This window comes from Corvus hawaiiensis, chromosome 4, assembly GCF_020740725.1.
Source record: "Corvus hawaiiensis isolate bCorHaw1 chromosome 4, bCorHaw1.pri.cur, whole genome shotgun sequence".
In the NCBI taxonomy this organism is placed as follows: Eukaryota; Metazoa; Chordata; class Aves; order Passeriformes; family Corvidae; genus Corvus; species Corvus hawaiiensis.
The window spans coordinates 20,020,856-20,043,615 of record NC_063216.1 but is presented as its reverse complement, the minus strand read 5'-3'; the positions used below and the strand labels follow the sequence as shown (position 1 = coordinate 20,043,615).

Here is a 22,760-nt window from a genome sequence, read left to right as displayed (position 1 = left end):
GCCCCGAGCTCGGCCGGGCCGCGGGGCCGGCGCCGCTCGCTCCCGCCCCGCGCAGGGGGCGGGCAGGGCCCCGGCGGCGGCCGCGGCCGGACTACAGCTCCCGCCGCTCCGCGGGACCGCCCGGAAGAGCCGCCGCCTCCTCCCGCCGACTTCCTCCGGCCGCGCTGGGCGCCGCGCACGGTACGCGGGGCCGGGCGGCTCCCGGGGCGTGGGGCGGCGGCCGAGGTGCGGGGCCGGGCCGCGGCGGGGCAGCGGCGGTGCCGGAGCCGCAGCTGGGGCGAGCCCTGCGCTGCCCGCTCGGCCCCGCTCCCCGGCCCGCCCAGGACGCGGCCCCAGCGCCGGGAGCGGAGCGGTGGGGCTGGGCTGGGCTGGGCTGGGCTGGGCGGCCGTGCCCGCGGCGGGAGCGCGGCCCGGCAGCCCGGATCGTGGTCGGAGCATCCCGGTGCTCGGGGCAGCCCCTTGTCCTTCCCGGACAGCATCCGGCCGGGCATCCGCGGTGACAGACGGTGTGCTTGCGCTGGCTGCGGAGGGCCCGGCGTGGGTTTGGGGTTGTGCCACTGTTCTGCTGTCTGCCTGGAAAAATGGCATACGAGTGCGGGGGGTTGTTGGTTTGGTTTTGATGGGGTTTTGCTTGGTTTTTAAAATTACTATTATTTTAAGGAAAAAAAAAATCCCTTCTTTTGTTTTTCACATTGGAAGTCCCAGGAATGTTAACTGGGACAGGAATGTTAATGCTGCACTTTCCTGCCGGCTTTGGAGGGCAGTAGGGTAGCATTAAGGATGTTTGTTTTGAAATTAAGGTGTCTTATTTTGACTTTAAGTGAAGGGATAAAGCAGAACACCGAGGAGAGCTTAACAAATAAGGGTGAAAGCCTAACAAAAGCTTACTCAAAATACCAGCTGGCTGAAGGTAAATAGAGCTAAGTAGTTGGACAAGGCAGTCTAACATTCTAAAAGCATGCCTTTCTTTCTTAAAGGTATGTGCTTCATTGTCTTGAGTTCTGTGGGTCATCTTGCTGCCCAGTTCTTGCTTCTCCTCCACTACAAAGTTACTGTGGTGTTCTCACAATAATTAGAAGACTAACTTTAAGGAATGAACTGGTTGCACACTTTTCTAGCCTAGGGAGAATGCCAGTTTTGAATACAGAAAGGGCAGGATGAAGAAAGAGGGAAAACACAATATTTCGTGGTTATCTCTACGCTGTGAAAGTGTCCTGTGCCAGAAGGCCTTCTAGAAAACTAGCTGAGATTGGAAAGCTCTGAAGAACAGATTGTTTCAATAGTAAATGCTGTTAAAAAAAAAAGAGGTGACTCTAAGGTCAAACCAGGTCTTAGCTTTAAAAGGGCTCAGTATCTTGGACAAATAAGATCTGTATTTGCATATGTTGACATGAAGCAAGTAGTAAATCTTGTGCTTTGGGCTGCAAACTGATTACTCAAGGAAGGAACTTTTCCCCACAGCATTGCACAACTAGCAGTGTTTTGCTTTCCTCAGGACAGCTCTGTTATCTGCCTGGTGGGAGGGGAGGGAGAGGCAAGGAAGCTCTTGTGTTTGACCAGCAGAGCGTGTGGTTCACAGGCCCGTGAGGACCAGGGAGCTGGGAAATTGGAGTGCCTTGGCTTCCCTTCTGCGTGCAGCTTGTATGGGGGTCAGCCCTGAGCTGTAGGGGTACTGCTGCCTGGAAGGGAGTAGCACTGTGTGATACTTCTGCAGCTGCTAAGTCTTCATTCACTGGTGCTGAGAAATGGTCTGGGACCTCAGGTGAAGGTAGTATCAAGACTACTTGCAAAGCTGTCTCTTCCAGGGCTAGTCTTGCCTTCTCACAGCTCCAGTTGTAGGCAGTTTTTTTTCCTCTGTGTGAACCCAAGCACTCTAGGCACATGTTCCTGCAAGGAGGTGCCGGTACACCAGGGTGCTCTGTGCCAGCTGGAGCAGTGGCAGTGTGGCTCAAGTGCACCTGGGCTGTGTAGATGGAGACAGATGGTGTCAGGTCTTGTACAGACTCACTGCATTTGTGCTGGATGAGAATGGAGGTGTTCAGGTGTGGTGTAGGATAAACATGACTCCAGTGTCTCAAAGCTGTCATGGCTGGCCCGTGTTACTCAGAGGGTCTCTGTGCCACACTCCGTTTTGGAGGTCAGATGTGATGTTGGTTTCCATGATAGTTCATGTATCCAGCAGTAGCTGGATATTGCTGTTAGTCAGGCATGTGTCATCACTGAGAGAACGGGGAGGGGAGGCTGCCAGCAGTGAAAGGTGTCTTGATGAACCTTTAAAAAGGAGGAACAGAAAGTCTGTGTGAAATAAATGGTTTTCAGCAGCAGTAATTTGGATGAGAGACTGGGCAATGACTTCCAATTTCTCCAAGTGAGGTTATGAAACTGAACTTGTAAAATCTTCTATCAGATGTGCAAATAATTACAAACCATGCCTGTAGATACAGAAGAACACAAAGGCATTATCTTCTGTCTTATTTCAGTGCTGATCCTTTGGGGAAACAGGGGTGGTGCTTTATTGTACCTCTCCTCAGCATTCAGAATGTTTGTGGTGTTGGCATGTCTTCTGAAACATGTGGAGAGAGATTCACCCGCTTGCTGGCAGTGGGGCTGTTTCCCAAAATCTGTTAGCAGAAATGGTCCCTCGGCCATGCCAGTGCAGCTGGGGGAGTGGAGCAGTGTGACATGGAGCAGCATGAGGAAATTGTTTGTCTGTCATGGCCTTTCCTCAGTGCTGATAATTCCTGGTTATCTCGAAGTTGAGGCAGATGTCACCCATGCCCTACAGGTAGGGACAGGAAGGTGTGACTTGTCATGTGCTGTATTAATGAGTTAGTGACAGATGGAGCTGTAATGTCAGGCTTGAGAATAAATAGGCAAAGATTCCAGCTGTTGGATTTCAGCACTGTCCTCACAGTTACTTCCCTTTTTCCATCTATGCAAGTCCACTCTTGGAAATATTCTTTCAATTAATGAGGCAGTCAGATTGCAAACTCTTCTCCACCCATAAATGCTGCTCTTGTGGCTTCATCACCCATCTGTGTCCAGCCAGGTAGCAGTGGAAAGCTCTTACTTATGGCCACTCTGTAGTGCACCATGTGTGTAAGTGGTGCAGAATGGTCTTTAATGGGGGAATGCTGGAAACTGGTAGATCCAGGGGATACTCTTTGGTCCTGGGCACTGAAGAGGCATCTGCTAGGAGAGAAACAAAAAAGAAGTGCCATGAGGGTACTGGGAGAATGGGAATAACAAGACACCTTAAGCCATAGAAGGTACTGAGGAATGTGCAAGTGATGAGATGGGTAGTGGTGTGAAACTGGTGGAAAGGCATGGCATAGAGTTGTTCCATCTGAATTCGAGCTGTTTGGGGAGCAGAGCTGTACTTCATATATGTGTTTTAATTCAAATATGTTTTCTCTTCTCCTCCCTTCCCACCTTCTTCTATTTAAGTGAGAAGAAAAATGACCTAATCACCATCCAGCCCTCGTGGCCAAGGCAGGAGCAGGGATAGGGCTGCCAGGAACATGGCTGTGCCTGGAAGCTTCCGGAGGCAGCCTGCCAACAGAGGCCTTGTGTCCCACTGCACCCACCATCATATTGTTGTGTTCCTGCTGACCTTCTTCAGGTAGGTTGAGTGTATCTCTGCTCAGAGATTTGTATTTCCACCCTTTCCCCCTTAACATCCAGAGAAAATTCAGCCAACCTGTGTCTGTGTGTTTTCCGGCAGTTATTCCCTGCTCCATGCCTCCAGAAAGACATTCAGTAATGTCAAAGTCAGCATTTCCAGCCAATGGACTCCCTCCTGCCTAAACAGCACGGCCCCTGAGCTCCGGCCATACGAGGTAAGGACACAAGGGAGAAGGAAGTGCAAGGAAAGGTGGGCAGCTGCCAGTGGGCTGAGCTTGTGGGGCTGAAGAGGCCCCTTAGGTGTTCCTCACTTCTCAGAATGTGAGGGGGAACTTTAGGAGTTGGCATTGTAGTATTATGGATCACCAGGCAAGGCTGAAATCTTCCCTAGTGGTACCCAGAGGGAAACTTCTTGAGAAGCTACAGTGTTCCAAAGGAAATGGGGGCCCCAACAGAGTCTGCAATAGCCAGAAGCATGGAGGAGGGGGAAACAGGGACTCTTCCTCTGGAGCGTTGGAGGCAATAAACCAAAGCAGTTAATGGGCTTACAGAGAGTTCTGTGAAATCCTGACTGTGCTTTCTCTGTGGCAGTGGTGCTGCTGCCACTCTCTTAAAAGGATAGCCAAACCAGGAGAGAAGAGAGCTATCTGAGCATGCTAGCTGCTTATCCTAAGTTGATAGTGAAGAATGATGTTTTATCTTGCATCTAAAAGGTCTGATTTCCATGCTGAGCATCCAGTACGCCTTGTCTTTAAAATCCTGGCTTCAGTGAAAGCAGAGGGAGTTTGGCAGTGCTTGCTTGCAGGAAAGGAAGTTTTAAAGTGCTTGGTTCTCACAAATGGGAATGCAAGAACTATCTCCTGGTTCCTACCATAGGGTGTTTAGGGCCATGCTTGTTTTTTGTAATGCTTTGTCCCGATGCTTTTGAGAAGTGGAAGAAATCTCACATTAACAGCTTGGTCACAAGCCATGAGATCTATTAGAGCAGGGAGTTACAAGTCAGCTGCTGGAGCGTTGCCTGCATTAGAAATCATTGGTTATTTGAATGTTTGACAGAAGGAACAGAAGGATGATAAATGCTGACTTCTTGTGATAAGTGAGAATAGTAAATTTCACTTGTAATGTGTTCAGGATTTTATAGTATGGCCAAAAGGAGCGAGCATCCCAGGGATGCTAAAACAAAATACGAGGTGTTTCTATTTAGTTCTTTAACTGACTTTCAAACAACTAGTATATTTTGGAAGCTGTTTTGTTTTGGTTTTTTTAATATATAGATGATTTGGTGTTTGCTGGATGTTGAGATGCATGTCTGAACAAGAAAAATGGTCAAACTGGTCCTTTAGGTATCAATTTAGGTTCCATCTGTTAAACTAAGTGGATGTATGAGTAGTGTTGTCTGTGCAAGATGTTCTCCTGGAGAGCTAGAATCAAGCTGAAACTGATGATATTTGGGTTAGGCATATCTGTAGATTGGGCTTGGGTTGTGTTTGTTTGTTTTCTAATGGAGGCATGGTGAGAAGGGAAGAAAACTTTGTTCTGATTAACTTTATTCATTCTTCAAGTTATCCTCAAAGCTTGCTTTTTTAACCTGATTTCATTAATCTTTCTTTGGGGACAAGTGAGACTTTTCCCCTTTTTTTGATCGTATTGAAAGTAAAGTGAAACTCAGGGTAAGCAAAAAACCTAACAACATTAGTGACTGGAGTTTGTTGTAAATAGTTTCCAACCAGTCTATTTCTTCCCCTTGTTCTTTTTGTGGTCTTTCTTTTCTGTTTGTTTTCTGTCATTTCTTATTTTGGCTGCTGCCACAAATACTTCAAGGGAATTATTTATTTAATGAAGACAGCGAGAGAAGTACAGAAGAGATGCTGCACATAAAACAGAATATGCCTTTATTGTATTATTCATTAAAATGCTCATCAGTGTCTCAGAGTAAGAAGCTGTCTAACAGTTGCATGGTTGTTAGAAGTAGGGTTTGTTTTGCCAGTCGTTTGTCTTGATCCAGGTTAAAGGAACATTTCTCCCTTCTGGTTTGCTAGCTTGCCTTTTAGAAGTGAAACAAAGTGTCAGTGGACATTTTCTGCCAGAAGATAATGCCAGAATTGTTCCTGATTTGATAATTAAAGTCTTGGAGGAATGGGAGCTTGCTTGGGCCAGATGCTGTTCTGCTTTGGAGCTGGGGTTTCCACTGAAAAAGAGTAGAATGAGCTATGCCTCTCCCTGTTCACCTGTCAAATTTTTCTCTCTTTAGCTCTGGAACAGCAGCCATTTATTTCCTAATGCAGAAGAAGCAACTCTCTTCCTAGGGACACTGGACACCATCTTTTTGTTTTCCTATGCTGTGGTGAGTAAAGCTAACCCCAAGCTGCTCAGCTTTGGTTGACTCTTACTGGGAACATCTCACCCACAATAAAAAGCTTAGTTCAGAGGCAAATCTTTTCTCTTTCGGTTTCTGTTAGTTCTGCCCATGCCTGTCACCCATATGAAGATGCTTGTTAGCAAACACAAGGGAAGTACTATCACTTCAGAATTTCTTACACTCCTGTCACCAGGGAGGACTAGTTCTGTCTCTCCAAGAGTTCTCAGCTGAATTCTTTCAAACAAGAAATGTAATGAGCAGCTACGAGCAGGGTTTCTTTGGTGACAAGAGAAGTGGTTAGAATCAAACTGTACGTTGGTATAATGGCGGTGTTTGGATTAGTTTGGCCTTTCTATGTCATTTTAATTCTTACAGCTATGGGGTGTAAATCTTCTGGCTTTATTTAATGCTGTGTTTTGTTCTCAGGGTCTCTTTGTCAGTGGCATAGTTGGGGACCGCCTGAATTTACGCTGGGTTTTGTCTTTTGGCATGTGTTCCTCTGCTCTGGTGGTAAGTTGGAATGTAGTAGTGGGATTTAAAGATCTTCCTTAGGGTTTCTGGGCAGGGTGTTGCTGTAGGGGAGAAGAGGCTCTGTTTCTGTGTGAATCTGCTCGTGAGCTGTAGCTGTACCTCAGTGTCTCAAAGCCTGCAGGTATAACTTGGTGCTGGATGCATGTACTGCATTGTCTAAAGTACTGAGCGTAGATGACTCCCCCTTCCTGAAATGTCTAGTTCTGGACACTGTGTTAGAAGGAAATTCCTAAGTCTGAGGCACTGCCTAGAGACTTGATGAACAGCTTTTGTTCAAGATTGGTGTATTTGGACTTTTGGGGACTTAACTTAATCTCTGAGACCATGTATGTTGTTATCGAGGCTTTTGCTTCCAAACACAATCTTCACTCTGTTCTTTAAAGGATGTGCTAACAATCCCAGGCACTCATGTACTTATTTTATGTAATTGCTGGGAGGGTATGTGTCAAAAAAGAGTATCTGCTTAAAACAAAAGCGTTCTTCAAGTTCAAACCACTGCAGATAAGTGTGAATCTGTTTTATCTCATGGTGGTTTTCTGGCTATTAAAGTAGTGGTAAAATGTGTGGAGTGTGTTTGATTTACCCAGTGGCTACAAACCCTACTGTGACCTATTGGGCTCTGCAAACACGTGACTACAAGTGTGCCTCAAGCACCCTGTGCCACAATGTGTGTTTATTTTGGCTGGTTTGGGTTAGAGCACTTAGTAATTTGAGACCTGGCTGTAGTATTTATGTTAAATTTGGTGAAGATCCATGACCTGTGAGGGTTCTGTGTTTGCAGAGAGCCTCATGGATTAGGATGTCAGTACAGCAGCAGATCAAGAGGCTACTCTATTTTTAGTGTTGTCACTGAAAGTATTTGTCTCTTCCTTCTCCTCTGCTGTTGTAACTGTGCTGTTTGGGGAGACAAAAGTCTTTTGGAGAGGAAGTGCCATGATAGCACGTTTGTCTCTGGAGTCAGAGCTCTGCTGGCTCAGCAGAGGGTGCTGTGAGTCCTGTGCTGTGTCTCAAACAATGCCAGCCTGGCCTCTGCCCTGGCCCTGCACAGCTCCCTGAAAGCTTGTTCCTTTTTTTAGCACCGCACTCCTGAATGTCTTTCATCAGTAGCCTCAGGGTGTCTTCTCTGTTTTCCCCCTGCTCCTCTCTAGGTGTTCTCCTTTGGCACACTCACAGAATGGTTGCATTTCTACAACAAGTGGTTCTACTGCTGTCTCTGGGTTGTGAATGGCTTGCTGCAGTCCACTGGCTGGCCCTGTGTGGTTGCTGTCATGGGAAATTGGTTTGGAAAAGCTGGGTAAGTTGAGTTGTCTTCAGTGACTCACTTATCTGACCTGCTGAGCAACAGATCATGCTGAAATTCTCAAATCAGAAAGGCCAACTGTTAGATCATAATTAAAATTAGGTAGGATGAAATGTGCCTTCCTTGTTACATTCTCTCTCTCTTTCTCATTTTTCTGGAGCCACAGCACAGCCTGGTGTGAACACAACTGTGTGTGTTAAAAGCACAGAGTCAAACTTCAAAAATCCCTTAGAGTGACTCAATTTTAATTTTCATACCACTGGAAAACCTGTTTCTGTCTACTTACCAATAAAGAGAGCAAATAGTAACTGACTCCTGGTAGATTCTACTCTCTCTCTGGGGTATTGCAGAGGAGTTCTAGTCAGTTTGTAACCTAGTTGCCAGCTCACTCTGCTTTAACACAGATGTTTCAGGGTTCCTTGCTTATCTATTTGACCCCTCCAAGTTATTATGTGTTTTGTTTTAAGTGAACTTTGTGTCTCTTTGAAGTGGTCAGGGAAAATGGTGTAACTTTATTCATAAGTTAAAGTTCACTTGAATGTTTTGTTTTGGTCTTGTTTGTAATGTCATCTGTCCTCACATTGCCTGCTTCAAATCTTTTTCCCCTTCTGCAGGAGAGGTTTTGTGTTTGGACTCTGGAGTGCCTGTGCATCTGTGGGAAATATCCTTGGGGCATTCCTTGCCTCCTGCGTTCTCAAATATGGCTATGAGGTAGGTATTGCTGCCTGGCTTCTAGCTGCACCTGCATGTCTGAATGGGTTATGAGACACTGGCTTCTTATCCCATCTTTGAGGGGCAGCAGCCTCATGTGTCCAATTTCATCTTACTGAGTTCTGTGGAGGTAAGCAGTAGGCAGAATAGAAAGGCTATTCCTTTCCTGACTCTTCCAAACTGGGAGAAATGAGCTTGAGACTCCTCTGTAAACAGGACTGATGTTACTGAGGAGCTCTAGTGTCACATTATACCTTCTTCTGATTTGGGTGGCTTCAAGTGCTCTTCAGAGTCATCCAGCACAGGTTCTCAGTTGACTGGAGTCACTGGAGCTGGAAGGGCATGGAGGCATAGCTGCTGTGAGTGGGAAGAGGCCAGGCTGTCCTGTGGCAGTGGACAACTGAGCACAGGGAATGGGAGTGACCCAGCGCATCTTGCAGCATGGGGTCTCTGAGGACAGGCTGGCAGAGCTGAGCTGGTCACTCTGGACATGAGAAGGCTTAGGGTACCAAGAGCAGCCTTCCAAAGCCTGGGAGAAGATTGCTGAGAAATCAGAGCCAGACTTTTTCCTGGACTACACTGTGAGAGAGCGAAAAAGCAGTGGGTATAAAGTGAAGCAGGGATGGTTCCAACTGGATATTTGGGAAACTATTTTCCTATGATGTAAAGCAATGGAACAAGGGGACAGAGCCTGTAGGATCTGTCTTTGGAGGATTTCAAGATCTGATTGACTAAAGCTCTGAACAATCTTGTCTGAATTTGGTGCCTGACCCTTCTTTGAGCAGTCCCCTCCAATAGAGCTGTATCTCTGGTTGAGTTGTCTCAGCTGCTTCCTCACTGCTGTCACCTCAGTACAGATAGGCCTAGATAGGACCCAGTCTATTCAGGAGATGCAGAGATCACTTGTTTCCAAGTGTTAGGGATGCAGTCTGGGTTGTTGTAGCTGTGTTTGCTCTCTAATGAGGCTGGAATGTAAAGAAACCCTCATTAGTGAGGGAGGTGTGTGTGACTGAAAGTGCTTTAAAGAAGAATGCTTTTTTTATTCCTCTTCAGTATGCTTTCTTGGTGACTGCCTCCGTACAGTTTGCTGGAGGAGTCATTGTGTTCTTCGGGCTCCTGACGTCGCCGAAGGAAGTGGGTGAGTGGAAGAGCTGTGCTATTTCAGTCCCTTCATGGAAAGCAGAGCTGCAGCTTTCCAGGTAGTTCTACTCATTCTGACAGCATTTATCCTCAGGGCTCTTACCAAATGGTCTTGCACCTTAGTGCATTTAATGGAGCAAATGCTTTACTTGCCAAGATCACACTAAATGCTACCCTGCATCACGTGAATAGGGTCTGGATATTTTTTAAAAGCAAAATAAAACGGCCTGGCTTTAACATCTCCATTAGGATATGCCTAATTATCAGTTTTTCTTCACCTGAAACATCAGTATTTGTTAAAGAAACAGCAGACAAACTGATAACTGGTTGTTGTAGGAGAAAACTATGGCAAGCCTTAACTGTGCAAAGGGAAGGGAGAGTAGTTTTGGTCTGCAGGACTGCCACAGATAAATAACTCTTGGGTTGGATGTGTTTCTTCTCTGAAAAGGTGGCAGGCAAGTCAGAGTGTAGGAGGAAAACAAAAGAACTTTGGGGCTTTGACAGGGCCATGGAGGAGGTTTCCCAGGTGCCTGCAAAGGCTGTAAAGTTGGTAGCACTAAAGCTGCCATAAAGAGTGCTCATAAGAGTGCTCTGCATCCCAGGAAGCACAATGCAGTTCCCAGGCCTTCCATTCCAGCAAAGGCACGAACAGGCAGCAGGTGTCTGTGTCCCTGCTGCTACACTCAGCCTCCACATTCAAGGGTGGTGGCACCCAGGAGCCAGGGCTGAGGATCCCAACCCCTCAATAAGGGGGGAAATGCACTAATTTGTTGTGTCTTCCAACTAATGGCCAGACACTCAGAACAGACAAAGCCGACGCCAGGATCAGACAATACTTTCAAGAGCCCTAGAAGACAAAGGGTAGAAACTGGCGGCACTGCAGAACACCATCTAGAAGAGTTTCTAAGCCAAAGGAAGATGGAGGTATGGGAGAGCAAGGGAATTGCTAGAAGGTAGAATTGCTTAAAAGAAGTAAGCATAGCTTTAGAGTGGGGAGAGGGTGAACAGGCTGTGGTCCGTTTTTCCTGTTGCTTATTCCTTGTAAAACTTAGGCCTCCCTGAGCTTGGAGCAGATGAAGATGAAGTCAGTGTGGAAGAAGATGCCAACAGACCTCTGATGGGCAATGACGATGTAGATGATGATGACCGGAATTACTCCATTCAAGCAACTGACAATGACAACCAGCCCAAGGCCATTGGCTTTTTCCAAGCTTGTTGCCTTCCTGGTGTAGTACTGGTGAGGACACAGGTTCTTAAGTAAGAGCTGACTTATCTGTTAAACGTAAAGCTGGCTTTTTGCGTTGTCAGGATTTGTTCACATCATTGTTAATATGTTGACCATATGTTGTAGTGGTTGACATCTGATGTCTCACACTGTTGAAATGTTGGGGTTGGGCCTGTTATCCTTGTGTGCATGGATGATACTGTCTGGGTGTGTGGTGTGTGTTGCTCTTCCCATCCTGCTTCATGGAGTGCATGTAATGAGCAGGGGAAGGGGAGCAGAGATCCTGCCCTTCCTGCTGTGAATTTGGAAGGGAGACCATGAGCAAAGGTGGCTGTAGGATGCTTCCTTGGTAAGATAGATGCTTGCCCTGAGGAGTGGGGTTCTCACTCCTAACTGAGCATCACACAGAGCTCTGTGGCACTGATACTGAGATTTGGGGTTTTTTAGTTACCGTAAAGCAGAAAGCTGGCCTGAAAAGCCTGAATTGGCATGATGTGACAGCTGGCAAAGTGTGTGGGATTTCTTAGGAACAACAGGAAACCGAGGCCTGGTGATGCAGTTTCCACATATCCTTGTCCTGACCCTTGAAAACTTGTGCTTCTGTATCAGCAGTATTGCCCAATTCATGTTCAGCTGAAAAGTTAACCTGTCATTAAAAACCAATGTTAACCTTCTGCGTCTGTGGGCTGTCCCCTCTGAGTACTACAGCCAGTACAAGAAAGGGGGCAGAGTGGCTGGCTCAGCAGAACAGTGGGAACTGTCTGGATTTGTCATGGAGCAGAGCTACTGAATGGGCAGTGTTGCCAGGTACCCTTAATGAGCAAAGCAGTTGACTGTTGTGATTAAAGAAACAGGAAATCTGGAAGGGGTGGGTGGAAACCTAGAAATGTCAGTGTGTTGAATGCAGGACAACCCCAGTTCTGTTGTTAAGGCCTTAGTTGAGGGATGGCAAAAGAGAGCAAACCCATCTTGAGTTCTTTCCTCCTCTGGTAAATGCCTTACACAAAATGTTAGTGGTGGCATCTGCCTCAGTTGATGTGTGACCTTTTTCACTGGCCTGAGCAAAAGGAGATGGCAGCAACTGAGGTTGCTGGCTTCGTAGTTTGGGTTTTGAGGACACGTTCCACACCCTAATCCAGCAACCTGAACACCTCTGAGTTTTATCTGATGTCAGATTAGTGCCCAGCCAAACAGGGATACCATGTCAGATTGGTGAGAGACCAAATACTGAGAGAATCTCCAAAGCCTTGTCAAGATTCTACAAAGAATTTATTTGACATATTTTTTCTGTAGCTTCTCTCATCTCCTGCTGAGTGATACAGTGGAAGAGTTTTAGTGCAGACAGCTTTCCCCTGAGCCTCTAGGAATTCAGTGTTTAATCACTCAGACAATCTGGTGGACAGTTTCTTAGTGCATTGAAATAAATATCACTTTGTACAGTGCACTTTTCACACCCAGAGGCAGGACAACTCTACCAAACATCCCCATGTCTTCCATATATGGTGGAAATTAGTTTGTGTCCTGTAAGAGTGAAAAAGCGTTAATAATACAGCTAAAAAGTCTGTATCTATTAAAATAATATAAATTCAGAAGAGATGATTTTGTGGAATTTAATATGTAAAAAGATCTGCTTTTTAAAATTCAAAATCAAGTGTCCATATGCACACAGTCTCAAAGGCTGTGCTTTAGCATCTTCATCCTTGTTTGCCTCTTCAAGTGGGTTCCTTGAACTGCTGTGTCGCTGTTTGTCAGGCGGCTTTACTGAAACAGGGTGACCTGTCCCTCCACATGCTGGGCCAGCAGTCCCTGAGAACTAATCTTGGCCACACACATGAGGGCTCTGAAGGAGGAGATCTGCTAGCTAAGGACAAATTGAGCCCAGCAGCCAGAAGAAGGAGGTTGTCTCAGTTGTTGGGTTTGAAAGCCTGTGCTCAGCTTTGGCCACACCTTTCATCCCGTGTCCGGGAATACCTGCCTGGGGATTACGGATGAAGCTTTCTCTTTTGGTGCTGTAAGCAGATGAGCCTTTTGAGCAGCACAAGATAGCACAGAGGAACCACTTCACAGAACTTTTCTCAGCATGATGCACAGATGACTAAATCTCAAGCTTGTTTCATGTCACGTGGTTGGCTCCCTTCTCTTCAGAAGGTGAATTAAATTTTCTTTTTTTTTTTTTTGAAGCCTGATGTCATCTCCTCTCAAGATTACACTGAAAGTGTTTTAACCCATTGCATTCAGTGATAAAAAAATAACCTTCTTGTCAGTGATTTTTGTATGCCTGGGTTCCCTTTGATGTTCAGCATTAAGCTTTCATGATGCTGCCTTCTTACATGAAATTCAGAAGCGCTTTCCCATGAAAGCTTTAGCTGGATCCAGAGCTTTATGGGAATAAGCAGAAGTGCTGTTTGCATTTCTCAAGTGCTAACTGCTCGCTGGCCCTCTCTTTGTTCCAGTACTCCTTGGCCTATGCCTGCTTGAAGCTGGTGAATTACTCATTCTTCTTCTGGCTGCCCTTCTACCTCAGCAACAACTTTGGATGGAAAGAAGCAGAAGCTGACCAGCTCTCGATCTGGTATGATGTGGGAGGAATCATAGGTGAGTGAGCAGGGGAGTGACATCTTCTTGCAGCTGCCTGCATAGTGTTTGAGAATGAAAGACAGTGAATGCAGCCAGAGCAGTAGTGTTCAGTGGGATCTCGCTTTCACTGAATGTGGGAAAAGTCTAGTTATGTATGTGGCTGCTTGGCTTTTTTTTTTCCTTAAAAAAGTATATGACCCCCTAAAGAGTTTACATTTAACTGAAGGGCACTGTCACACTCTTGAAAATTACCCCCAGCTGGCACTTTTCTTCACTGACTAGGACTTCTTGAAAAGTGCTGTGTACAAAATGGGGCCCCTGCTTGCTACTTCCTTTCTGACAGGTACCCTGGGGGAAGATTTAGATCTGGGCTTAGTGGGTTCTGTACTGTCCTGTCTGTCCTATGTTTTTAAGGACAGACTCATTGCAGATCTCAGCAGAGCAGGCACCAACTGTGTTATGTTCAGAAATTAAATGTAATTGCTCTTGTTCCTGCTGGCTGCAAAATCTGACCCAGTTCCTCCAGAATAAAGAATATATTGTATATGTGTTTAGACTTCCAATCTCCTGTGCGCAGGTTCTTGCTTTATTCCCTTGTCCAGTTAGCTTTCCTGTAATAGACATCCTCATTTGGGTCTGTTCAGGGTCAGTGTTTTTGCCTCTGTGGCCTTTTCTGCATTAGGCTTTCTCAGCATTCTGGCTTTTACCAGCAGAGCAGTTCCTGCAGAGGTAGCAGTGGTACGTAAGGTGATTTTTATTGGCCTTTGGCATTTGTTGCATTCAGTTGCACCTGCCCTACGTAGGTGAAGACAGCAGGGAATGTGAGGCCCCTGTGTAACAGTGCTTTTCCTGTGAGAAAAGAGCTGCCTGTTCTTGCACTTTCGGTTAAAGGAACGAGCCACAGTGTTCAGCTTGCTTAATCCAGCGTTGTGGTGGTCGTAGAGTTGTGATTGTCCTATATGGGAAGAGAAGGAAAGTAGGAGCATTGGCTAGTTGCATGCCAGAAAAAAAGAAGTAATACATTCCCAATAGAGCACTATGAGTAGTTTTCCCTGCTTTATCTGAGACACTTAAATTTACTGTTGTCTCTGTGTCCTGGGCAGTAAGGGCAGGAAACGTAGCTCTCAGGATTTTAGAGGGAATGTGTATTGATGAGGAAGCCAGAGGCCACTGCACTCAGTGAAATGAGCTTTGTTCAAGGTGTCAGCATCCTGATCCTGACAGTGATATTTTTCTTTTTGAACAGGTGGGACTATCCAGGGCTTGATTTCTGATGTGCTGCAAAAGAGAGCCCCAGTGCTAGCAGTGAGCCTGCTCTTCGCTGTGGGCTCTCTCTTTGGATACAGCCGTGAGTATGCGTGTGCTGCACAGGGATAAGAGGTTCATTCAGTGCATCCTAGAGAGAACCAGAGTACAGGCTGTTCTCATTATGTTTTCTGGTCTTGAAACTGCTTCTGGATCAGAATGGTGCCTTTTGATCTATTTTGCTCAAGTGCGGCTCTGCACAGAAAGAAATCTGTTCTCTGGTTAATGGGGTGGAAATGAATTCTCTGAGTGGCTGCATTTCCCTATAGTGGTGAGTTATGGTACTGATCCTTCTGGTACTGATCCTCCTTCAGTGTCAGTGAGATTTTTGGCATTGTCATTGTGTCAACACCATAACTGGTAGAGCAAGAAATCTCGGGTGCTTCCCTATACTATGAGGAAAGAGAATCTGTGGACAGATCTGTACTGGAGTACATATACACTACACAGAGGCAGGAGAAGCTCTTAGACTTCACTACTTACACTTCTGTAAGTGGTGAAATTGGAGAGTTTCTGCCTCTTTTATGATAGATATAGTTCTTGCTGTCTGGCTATTGAAAGGAATCTCAGGAAAACAAGAGTGTAAGGAGATGGGAAGATGTAATTCCTGTGAAACATCTTATGAAGCACTTCTAGGGGTGACAGGTATGTGTCTTCAGACAATGTCCTGTGGTACCAGAGTGATTTAATTCACTGGGATGCTGTTTCACTTCTCTGTGTGTTCCTCCAAAATGGGGTGGTGGTCCAGACAGACTTTTATAGAGCACTTTGAGATCTGTGGGTAGAAAACTGCCAGAGCTGGACATGAGAAGTGTGGCTTTTGGAAGCATGCAGGCTTCCTCAGATGGTCTCGAAGTAAGGTCAATAAGTTATTGAATAGCAAGGATTGGGTTTGGTGGAGTTTTTGTAGGCTCTTGTGCTAACTCATTGCTTTAAAAAGTGAATTGGAAGTAAACATGAAATTACTGCTGATGAGGTTTGAAGTTTGTACTAGACAGCAGAGCAGCCAGAGCACCAGGTGCCTTGTGCTTAACTCAAAATGTGCTGCTGTCCAGACAGATACAGAAGTCTCAGGTGATCCAAGGTTCCTGCAGTGTGATAATTCAGCTTCCGTCAGCCAAAACAGGAAACCTTATTATGCCCATAGTGTGTTGCACCTAAGAGTAATAATGGCCTGAGAATCTGTGAAGAGGGTGCACCTTGCCTTGCACAGGAACTTGCCATGTGTGGGCCCTGAGTGGAAGTGAGTAAGGAATTCAGGTGATGCCTGGAAGTGAGGTATCAGGGAAAACTGTCAGAAAAGCACTGAGGGACTGTAATGGGAAACTAGCTGCATGTACACGTGCTGCTGGAAAGGCAAGGAGAACCTGTAGGTGCTCAGACATGGCTTTGTAAAGAGGAATTAGGAGATGGGGGTTTGCATGTTTTGCTTTATTGTGCAGCATTGTTTGGGAAGTTGCTGGGTTACTACCTCCAGGTCCAATCTCTGTACTTTAAAAAATGTTTTGGAAAATGGAGAATGAGTGAAAAGGCTTATTCAAATGTTGAATACTTTATGATGAGAGAGTTTGAGCTGAGCCTGACTTCCCCAGAGAGACAGATGAAGGATTCTCTTACTACTCAAGTTTATTTACCCTCACCTGGTCTTTCTCTTGCAGGTTCCCCAAACAGCAAACCTATCAATGCTGTGATCATGGCAATTACAGGTAACTTCTCAAAAGCCGCTGTTATGCTGGTAGACATCTAAATGTGTTGCAGAGCAATCAGTAACACCAGCCAGGTGGTGGTAAGGTGTTTGTGTGTGCTGCCATCTCTGATGATTTTGCAGAAAGGGTGAAAACTGGGGTCCAGTTTCTGTTACCTTTGGAAAACAGCTGTAGGAAAACTGCCTTACAGAGGGAGGTATAGAATAGTGGCCTGGAGCTGAGGGGATCTGCCTTGGCTCAGTATGATGAAGGTGGATTTATGCCAAAATACCAGTGATCTTGTATCTGAGGAACTGGGTATATGGCAGAGTCATGAGCTGCAGCTCAAATTTGAGGGTGTTTGTCAGAATCCAAAATACCCTGTGTACTGTGAGAGGTCACAAGCTTTTTGTGCCACCACACATACTGTGCTGTGTTATGGAATTAAGCCTGCATGAATAGAGCCTTTCTTTCCAAACACTCTTATTTCAGAACTCTCTGTCTTGTTGTTGTGGGTCCTTTTTTTTTGCCTTCCATCTCCTCCTCCATGAACTGTTGGAGACTGAGGCTGTAGCATGGGGGTATGCTACTCCAAAGTAATTAAAACGTTCTTGTTGGCTGTTTCTGTGTGGGTACTCCAGATATCCAGGGTGTTCCATGACTGTATGTTTCAGGTACCCCTCTGCTTGCAGTTACGCTCTGAGCACTGTCCCTAGACTTAATTATTGTCCTGAGCTTTGCATGGTAGAAAATCTGGGTTTTGAAGGTGTTTTGTTGAGAATCTGAGTATTTGTTTTGCACCAAGGCTGTTGTCTTGTCATTTTCAGGGTTTTTCATTGGAGGCCCCTCTAACATGATCAGTTCTGCAATTTCTGCTGACCTGGGGCGTCAGGATCTGGTGAAAGGCAGCAGCGAGGCTCTGGCAACAGTCACGGGAATTGTGGATGGAACAGGCAGTATTGGTGCTGCTGTGGGTCAGGTGAGGCTGCCAAAGGAAAAGAGAGGTCTGGGGAAGGAAGAAAAGTGTCTGTTGTGGTTACAGATGTTAGTACATTCCTCAATCCAGAGTTGTATGGGGAGAGAAAGAGAGAGTTGGGGGATTTTTAAAATAATTAAGAAACAACCAAGGGAACCTGTCTGTTTTAACAAAGTTTCCAGTGGAAACAATGTAATTAAGAACTAAACTAAGTATTAATAGTGCTAATGTTAAGGCACTTTTGTAGTTCAAATGAATTTTAGATACTTTCATATCCTGAACTTCAAAAAGCTTCGCAAAGAGTGAAAAAATATTTTGCAAGTTGGAGATTTTTTGTTTTGAGGTGATAGGAAAACCTTCTCTTACAGAAAAGCATATCTCTATAACTGAGTAAAATTGGAATACTTTGGAATGTTACAGCATTTATGGAGCGATTTAAAATTTGCTCTTATTTGTGCTTGCTCTTTTTATCTGTGGATATCTTTTACACCTTGTAAATCCAGCCCCACTTGCTTCAATAGTCCTTACAGTATGCTGCCAGAGGTCTGAGGACTAGAGTGTTGCAGAGGAGGAAGCTGACAGTGTGCCCACTGGGGATGTTTTCTTCTCAAATACAAGTGTTAGCTACGTGAAAGAACACAGTGGTGCTTTGGGGAGGATTTAGGAGAGGCATCGGAGCCAGTTCTACTCCAGGCATCCTGCAGTGGTGGTAAAATACCAGGGATGCAGGCAAGGCGTGCGAGTTCCTTTTCTAGAAAGGGATTTGGGTTTGTGCTTGCCATTGATTGCCTGAAAAATACAATCATTCAGTCGCTCCTTTGTGGGATAGATGCTGCTTATCTCCTCTGAACATGGAAAATTACAAGTGCTCTGAGGACATGTATAAGTGCACTGTTACACTCAGTGTTCTTCTGGCATCCTCTCGGTGTTTTTGTCTTCCCACACACATACCATCCAAACTCACGTCATCATAAAAATTGGGTCTTTGGTTCTGAGAGATTCCACCTGCCTCCCCTTCCAACACTGCATTTATTCCAGCAGAGACAACCACGACGTCATTCCGGGGGTGTGTGAATAACAGCAAATGCACAATGAGCGTGTTAGAAATTCAGATCCTGTCCTGATACACCCAGAAGTGAAGAAGGGAGGCCCTTGTGCAGCATCTGAATATAAATCTGCTAATAAGGGATACATTTTCTTGTGTGGCCTGGGCTGCCCAATTGAGCCAGGGTGCAGCTCAGAACAGAGTGTAGTCTCAAGTGTCTTGCCTGGATGAAGGGTTAAGTAGTTACTGGTTGCACAACCCTTGAAAATGTGTCTTGTGTAATTTATAAGCCATTCTAGAGCTTTTAGCTCTTCTGAGAGTACTTACATCCACTTATGTCCCAGTGTTCCGTGCAAAAACCTCGTATTCAGCAGAGTCAATTTGTCACCCTTTGAAACTGTAGTTCAGTTCTGTCTTTGTGCTGCTCTGAGTTACTGTAAAGCTTCAGGATGGTGTCTCTGCTTTGCTGAAACTGTGGGTTTCATACAGAAAAAGGCTGCTGTCCTGAGTCATCTCTTCTGACAGGAAAAGACCAGTTGGAAGATTTTGTGATCAGCTCTGTGTAGAGTGTCAACAGCCCACAAAGTCTAGGAAATGAAAGTGTTATGCCTGAAAGTCATGCTTATCTCCCCAGTTTGAATAATATTTTTTTCATTTCTATTTAGTATCTAGTGTCTTTGATCCAGGAGAACCTGGGATGGATGTGGGTTTTCTATTTCTTCATTCTAATGGTAAGAAATCACCGTTTTTAAAAATTCTTTGTCAAAGCTCAATTTGCCATAGGAGGTTTTTGTGAGAACCTGGGAATTGTGACTTCAGATACCATTCTCAAAGTGGCCTGTGGTGTGGCTTTGCCTCAGGTTGTCTAAGTCAGGTGGGTTCATTTTGGATCCTTTACAGTCCTGTTACCCAACAAGAACTGAGATTGTAGCAGAGACACAAAAATACTTGCCCAAAAATACCTGTATGCATTTCCTAAAGCTCGTACCACCTTACTGACTTCCAAGGCTGGACTTCTCCCTCCTGTGTCTCCATGATACACAGTTTCTAGTATTTTCAGAGAGCTGAAGTGAAGCTGCTTGTTTGTTAGGTCTTGAAGATTAGTGGAAGGAGTGATGAGGGTGTTGAAACTAAACTGAAAATGCCTTGCCCCTGTTTTGCTGCTGGGGCAGAGAATGGTTGAAGCCCTGATGTCCACTCAGCATCACCACAGTGGTGAACATTGCACAATTCACTTGGTCTTCCCTGCTGGAAGTGCCAGGAGAGGTCTTTGCATCTGTGCTGACAATGGAGAAGGCCACTTTGGTAACCAGCAGAGGTGGTGAGGAGGAAGGTCACTGAGGACCTGAAGAGCTCATCTTTATGAAAGGGTGATCATGACAGCTGAAATTGTATGAGCTTTCCTGCAAGCTCAGTCCTTCCTCTGCTGTGCCACTCTGTCATTCCTTCTCTTAGCCTGTATCTTTCTGGGATGGCCTTGGGTGCACATTGGAGTGGGGGTGGCTGCAGCTGTGGTTGCTCTGTGCTGACTGTCTTGGATTTGCTTCTTTCCACAGACGAGTTCAACAGTCCTGTTCATTTCACCGTTGATAGTGAGGGAGATCAGGTTGCTGCTGCACGAGCGGCGCCTGCGAATGCTGGCAGAGTGACTTCTGCTCCCCTCTGGAAGGACTGCTGTATGGAACTGACAGCTGAGACACTCATCAAAGCCCTGGGAGACTTGTTTGGTACATCCTCCAGGTTTGGACTGATTCAAAATGACTCCACAAGACTTGATTGAGTCGCCTTAGGCAAGCTCAGTCGTGAAGTACCAAATACGCATCCTGAGACCACCCTGTCACGGAGCTGCTGACCTAAGCCAGACAATCCATGGGACTGACGGATTGTCCCAGCCTCCCAGGCTCTTCCATGCCAGCAGTCACACCAGGGTCTTCTGTTGGGTGTCTCATTCCTCTACCTTTTCTTATTTATTTCTGGATGTGCTGACCAAAGTCAGCTGTTTGAAACTGACGGTTTTTGGGAGGCTGTCTTGCAATGAATCTTGATGCTCTTTTGTGCTGGTGAAATCATACAGTGCAGTTCATGGATAGTCCTAAATTTAAGATCACCTTAGCTTTTAGAAAGGGCAAAAATAATTATTTGGAATTTATGCTGTCCAGTTGTTTAAAAACTGCTGTTGCTAAATCTCTGCACAGATGGACCTCTGCTATCCCCTAGTTATTAACTGTTATATATTCCAGTAGAGTCACATGGAGAAGTTACCTCTGTACTTGTTTTTAACATTTTTTAATAATGTTACTAATCTCTGAGAAATGAGATTTCATGGTTTTTTAAGCTATTGAATGGCGTGCAATACTTTACTGTGATCTCTGAAATAGGCCTTAGTAGGTCCTTTGTGTCTAAAGGATCCTTGAATGGCTTCAGGGATCAGTAATGGGACACAAATACTTTCACTACTGCTTTGTTTATTGAACCTGATCAATACTGACCAAAATGGGTGTGAGGTGACCTTCTGAAGGAAACTGATGTCACTGACTTCATACTCCTTGGGCAATTGCTCATCTCTAGCAAAGAAGGATCAGAATGGAATTAAAGGAATTTAAGGGACCTGTCTGCTCTCAGACATGGGCTTCCAGACAGGGACTGAAGCGTACTCGTGGAGTCGCATTAACGAGCAACTGCTGCTCTCTTCCCCCATGCTCCTGTAGCTATGGCTGCATAGGGAACCTCAAGCTCCAGGGTTTGAAAGCTTGAGTTGTATCTTGAAGGGAAAGGTAGCTGCAAGTCTACCTGCAAGCACAAAAAACAAGTGGCTGCACTTGGTGTGGTGTTGTTGGAATGCTTTGCAGTACAGTGGTAAGCGGGATGACCAACTGACACCTCTAACATTTGTTGGTGATCTTAAAGGGATCACTGAGTAACTTCTCAAAAAATTGCTTTGTCTTTATGCCTTGAGATGTTTTATTGCAATAGGTCTGTGTTAACCTGCAGAACTTGTGAGCAAAGACTCCATCTAACTAGTCAGCAATGCCTGGGTGGGGGTGGGGAGCAGCGAAATTCTTGGAGCTGATAATTTGAAACTTTTAAAATGGGAACAGTTGCCTTTTCAAAATGTACAGTGATTTAATTTTATTTTTTAATTGATGAATGTCAATTTTTAGTCATGTGTTGATTGTAATGAGTGGAACATCATTAGTGCCTTACGGTTTTGCAGTTTTGAACAGTTGCTTGGTGATTGCTGCTTCTGCAGTTATATCTCCATGCACAGCTTTGCTTAATGTGGAACTCAGTTGCTCCATTTTAGACTTTTTTTGAGTCTTTCTCTCTGGGTGGAGGTAATTGTTGCATCTTTTTGTTAACCCTCAGAATATTTCAGTGCTTGGGAAAATGATGCCATTAAGCTGATACGGGACCTGAGTCCTGTTCTTGACTCTTCTCATTCCCATTCCAATTTTTGCCTGTATAATTAGAGCCGGAGACTGAGAATCTATCATCCTGTTCTCAGAATTATGCCCTGGGGTTAGTGTTCACATCCCAAGCTACTCATTAGCCCCTGTACAAATAGAATGAAAACTCCCTGAAATTTAGTTCTAAAATTGATGGCGGCACCGTTTACCCCAGCCACGGCGTCTGAAAATCTCTGGTTTCAAATTCCAACCTGGATGAACTTTTTGGCTGCCTCTCTGGGCAGCAGATAAGCAGCTGATGAAAGGTGGGGTGGGAAAGGGATGTTGCTGGGGTCGGGGGGAAGGAGAGGCCGGCCCCTGTAACAAATGGCTTCCTGTAAACAGTTCTGTCCCCTCTTGAGAAGTGTCAGGAGTGATGGAGCGCCGAGCCCGGGCTGCCCAGCCGCTGCATCCAAGCGTGCGGCACTTTGGGGCCACCCGCAATTAGTGAGGCGTGCCTATGGCCTCAGGATTGCTGCTGTTGTTGTTGTCCTGGATTTTCACTACTGTGTGTTTCTCCAGGGTGCTCTGAAGGAGAAAGGTTTTCAATCTGGTCATGTCCGAACTGATCTCACGTGAATAAACGTACTTCGACTTGATCTGGGCTCGTTCTTCCGTGTGCTTTATTCCACTCTCCCCGGTGTGGTTCTGCTGAGCGTCCTCCTCTTCCTCCTCCTCACAGGTCTGGCTCTAGCAGCTGCTTTTCACTCAACTGCTGTGAAGGCCTGAGCCCTGGCTAGTGCTGAAACCAAGCCCTCATCCCAGCCTAAAAGGGGACCATGTTCCCTGGGCTGCAGTTTGGCACTCTTCCTGATCAGGCTCATAGGAAGTTTTGT

At 45.6% G+C, this 22,760-nt stretch overlaps 1 protein-coding gene across 3 annotated transcripts; it reads left to right on the top strand.

The window, feature by feature from the left end:
- The first annotated feature begins 99 nt into the window (after positions 1–99).
- Positions 100–22,523, top strand: SLC37A3 (solute carrier family 37 member 3). Of its 3 annotated transcripts, none has more exons than XM_048301420.1 (15): positions 100–180; positions 3,448–3,622; positions 3,725–3,839; positions 5,876–5,968; positions 6,410–6,493; positions 7,663–7,808; positions 8,429–8,525; positions 9,579–9,663; positions 10,718–10,902; positions 13,344–13,485; positions 14,714–14,815; positions 16,431–16,478; positions 17,285–17,436; positions 19,144–19,209; positions 20,035–22,523. In XM_048301420.1, the coding sequence occupies exons 2-15, from the start codon at positions 3,522–3,524 to the stop codon at positions 20,125–20,127; spliced, it is 1,509 nt and encodes a 502-aa protein (XP_048157377.1). In that variant the 5' UTR covers positions 100–180; positions 3,448–3,521; the 3' UTR covers positions 20,128–22,523. The 3 variants fall into 3 exon arrangements, with proteins under 3 accessions (XP_048157377.1, XP_048157378.1, XP_048157376.1); XM_048301421.1 differs by lacking the exon at positions 100–180 and adding an exon at positions 208–225; XM_048301419.1 differs by lacking the exon at positions 100–180 and adding an exon at positions 424–506.
- Positions 22,524–22,760: the final 237 nt, after the last annotated feature.

What these genes read in the sequence shown, in the direction of transcription:
- SLC37A3 (XM_048301420.1), top strand. Translation starts at nt 3,522, where the DNA reads ATGGCTGTGCCTGGAAGCTTCCGGAGGCAGCCTGCCAACAGAGGCCTT. An exon ending in TGTGTTCCTCTGCTCTGGTG is followed by an intron (nt 6,494 to 7,662) that starts GTAAGTTGGAAT and finishes GCTCCTCTCTAG; the next exon opens with GTGTTCTCCTTTGGCACACT. An exon ending in AATTGGTTTGGAAAAGCTGG is followed by an intron (nt 7,809 to 8,428) that starts GTAAGTTGAGTT and finishes CCCCTTCTGCAG; the next exon opens with GAGAGGTTTTGTGTTTGGAC.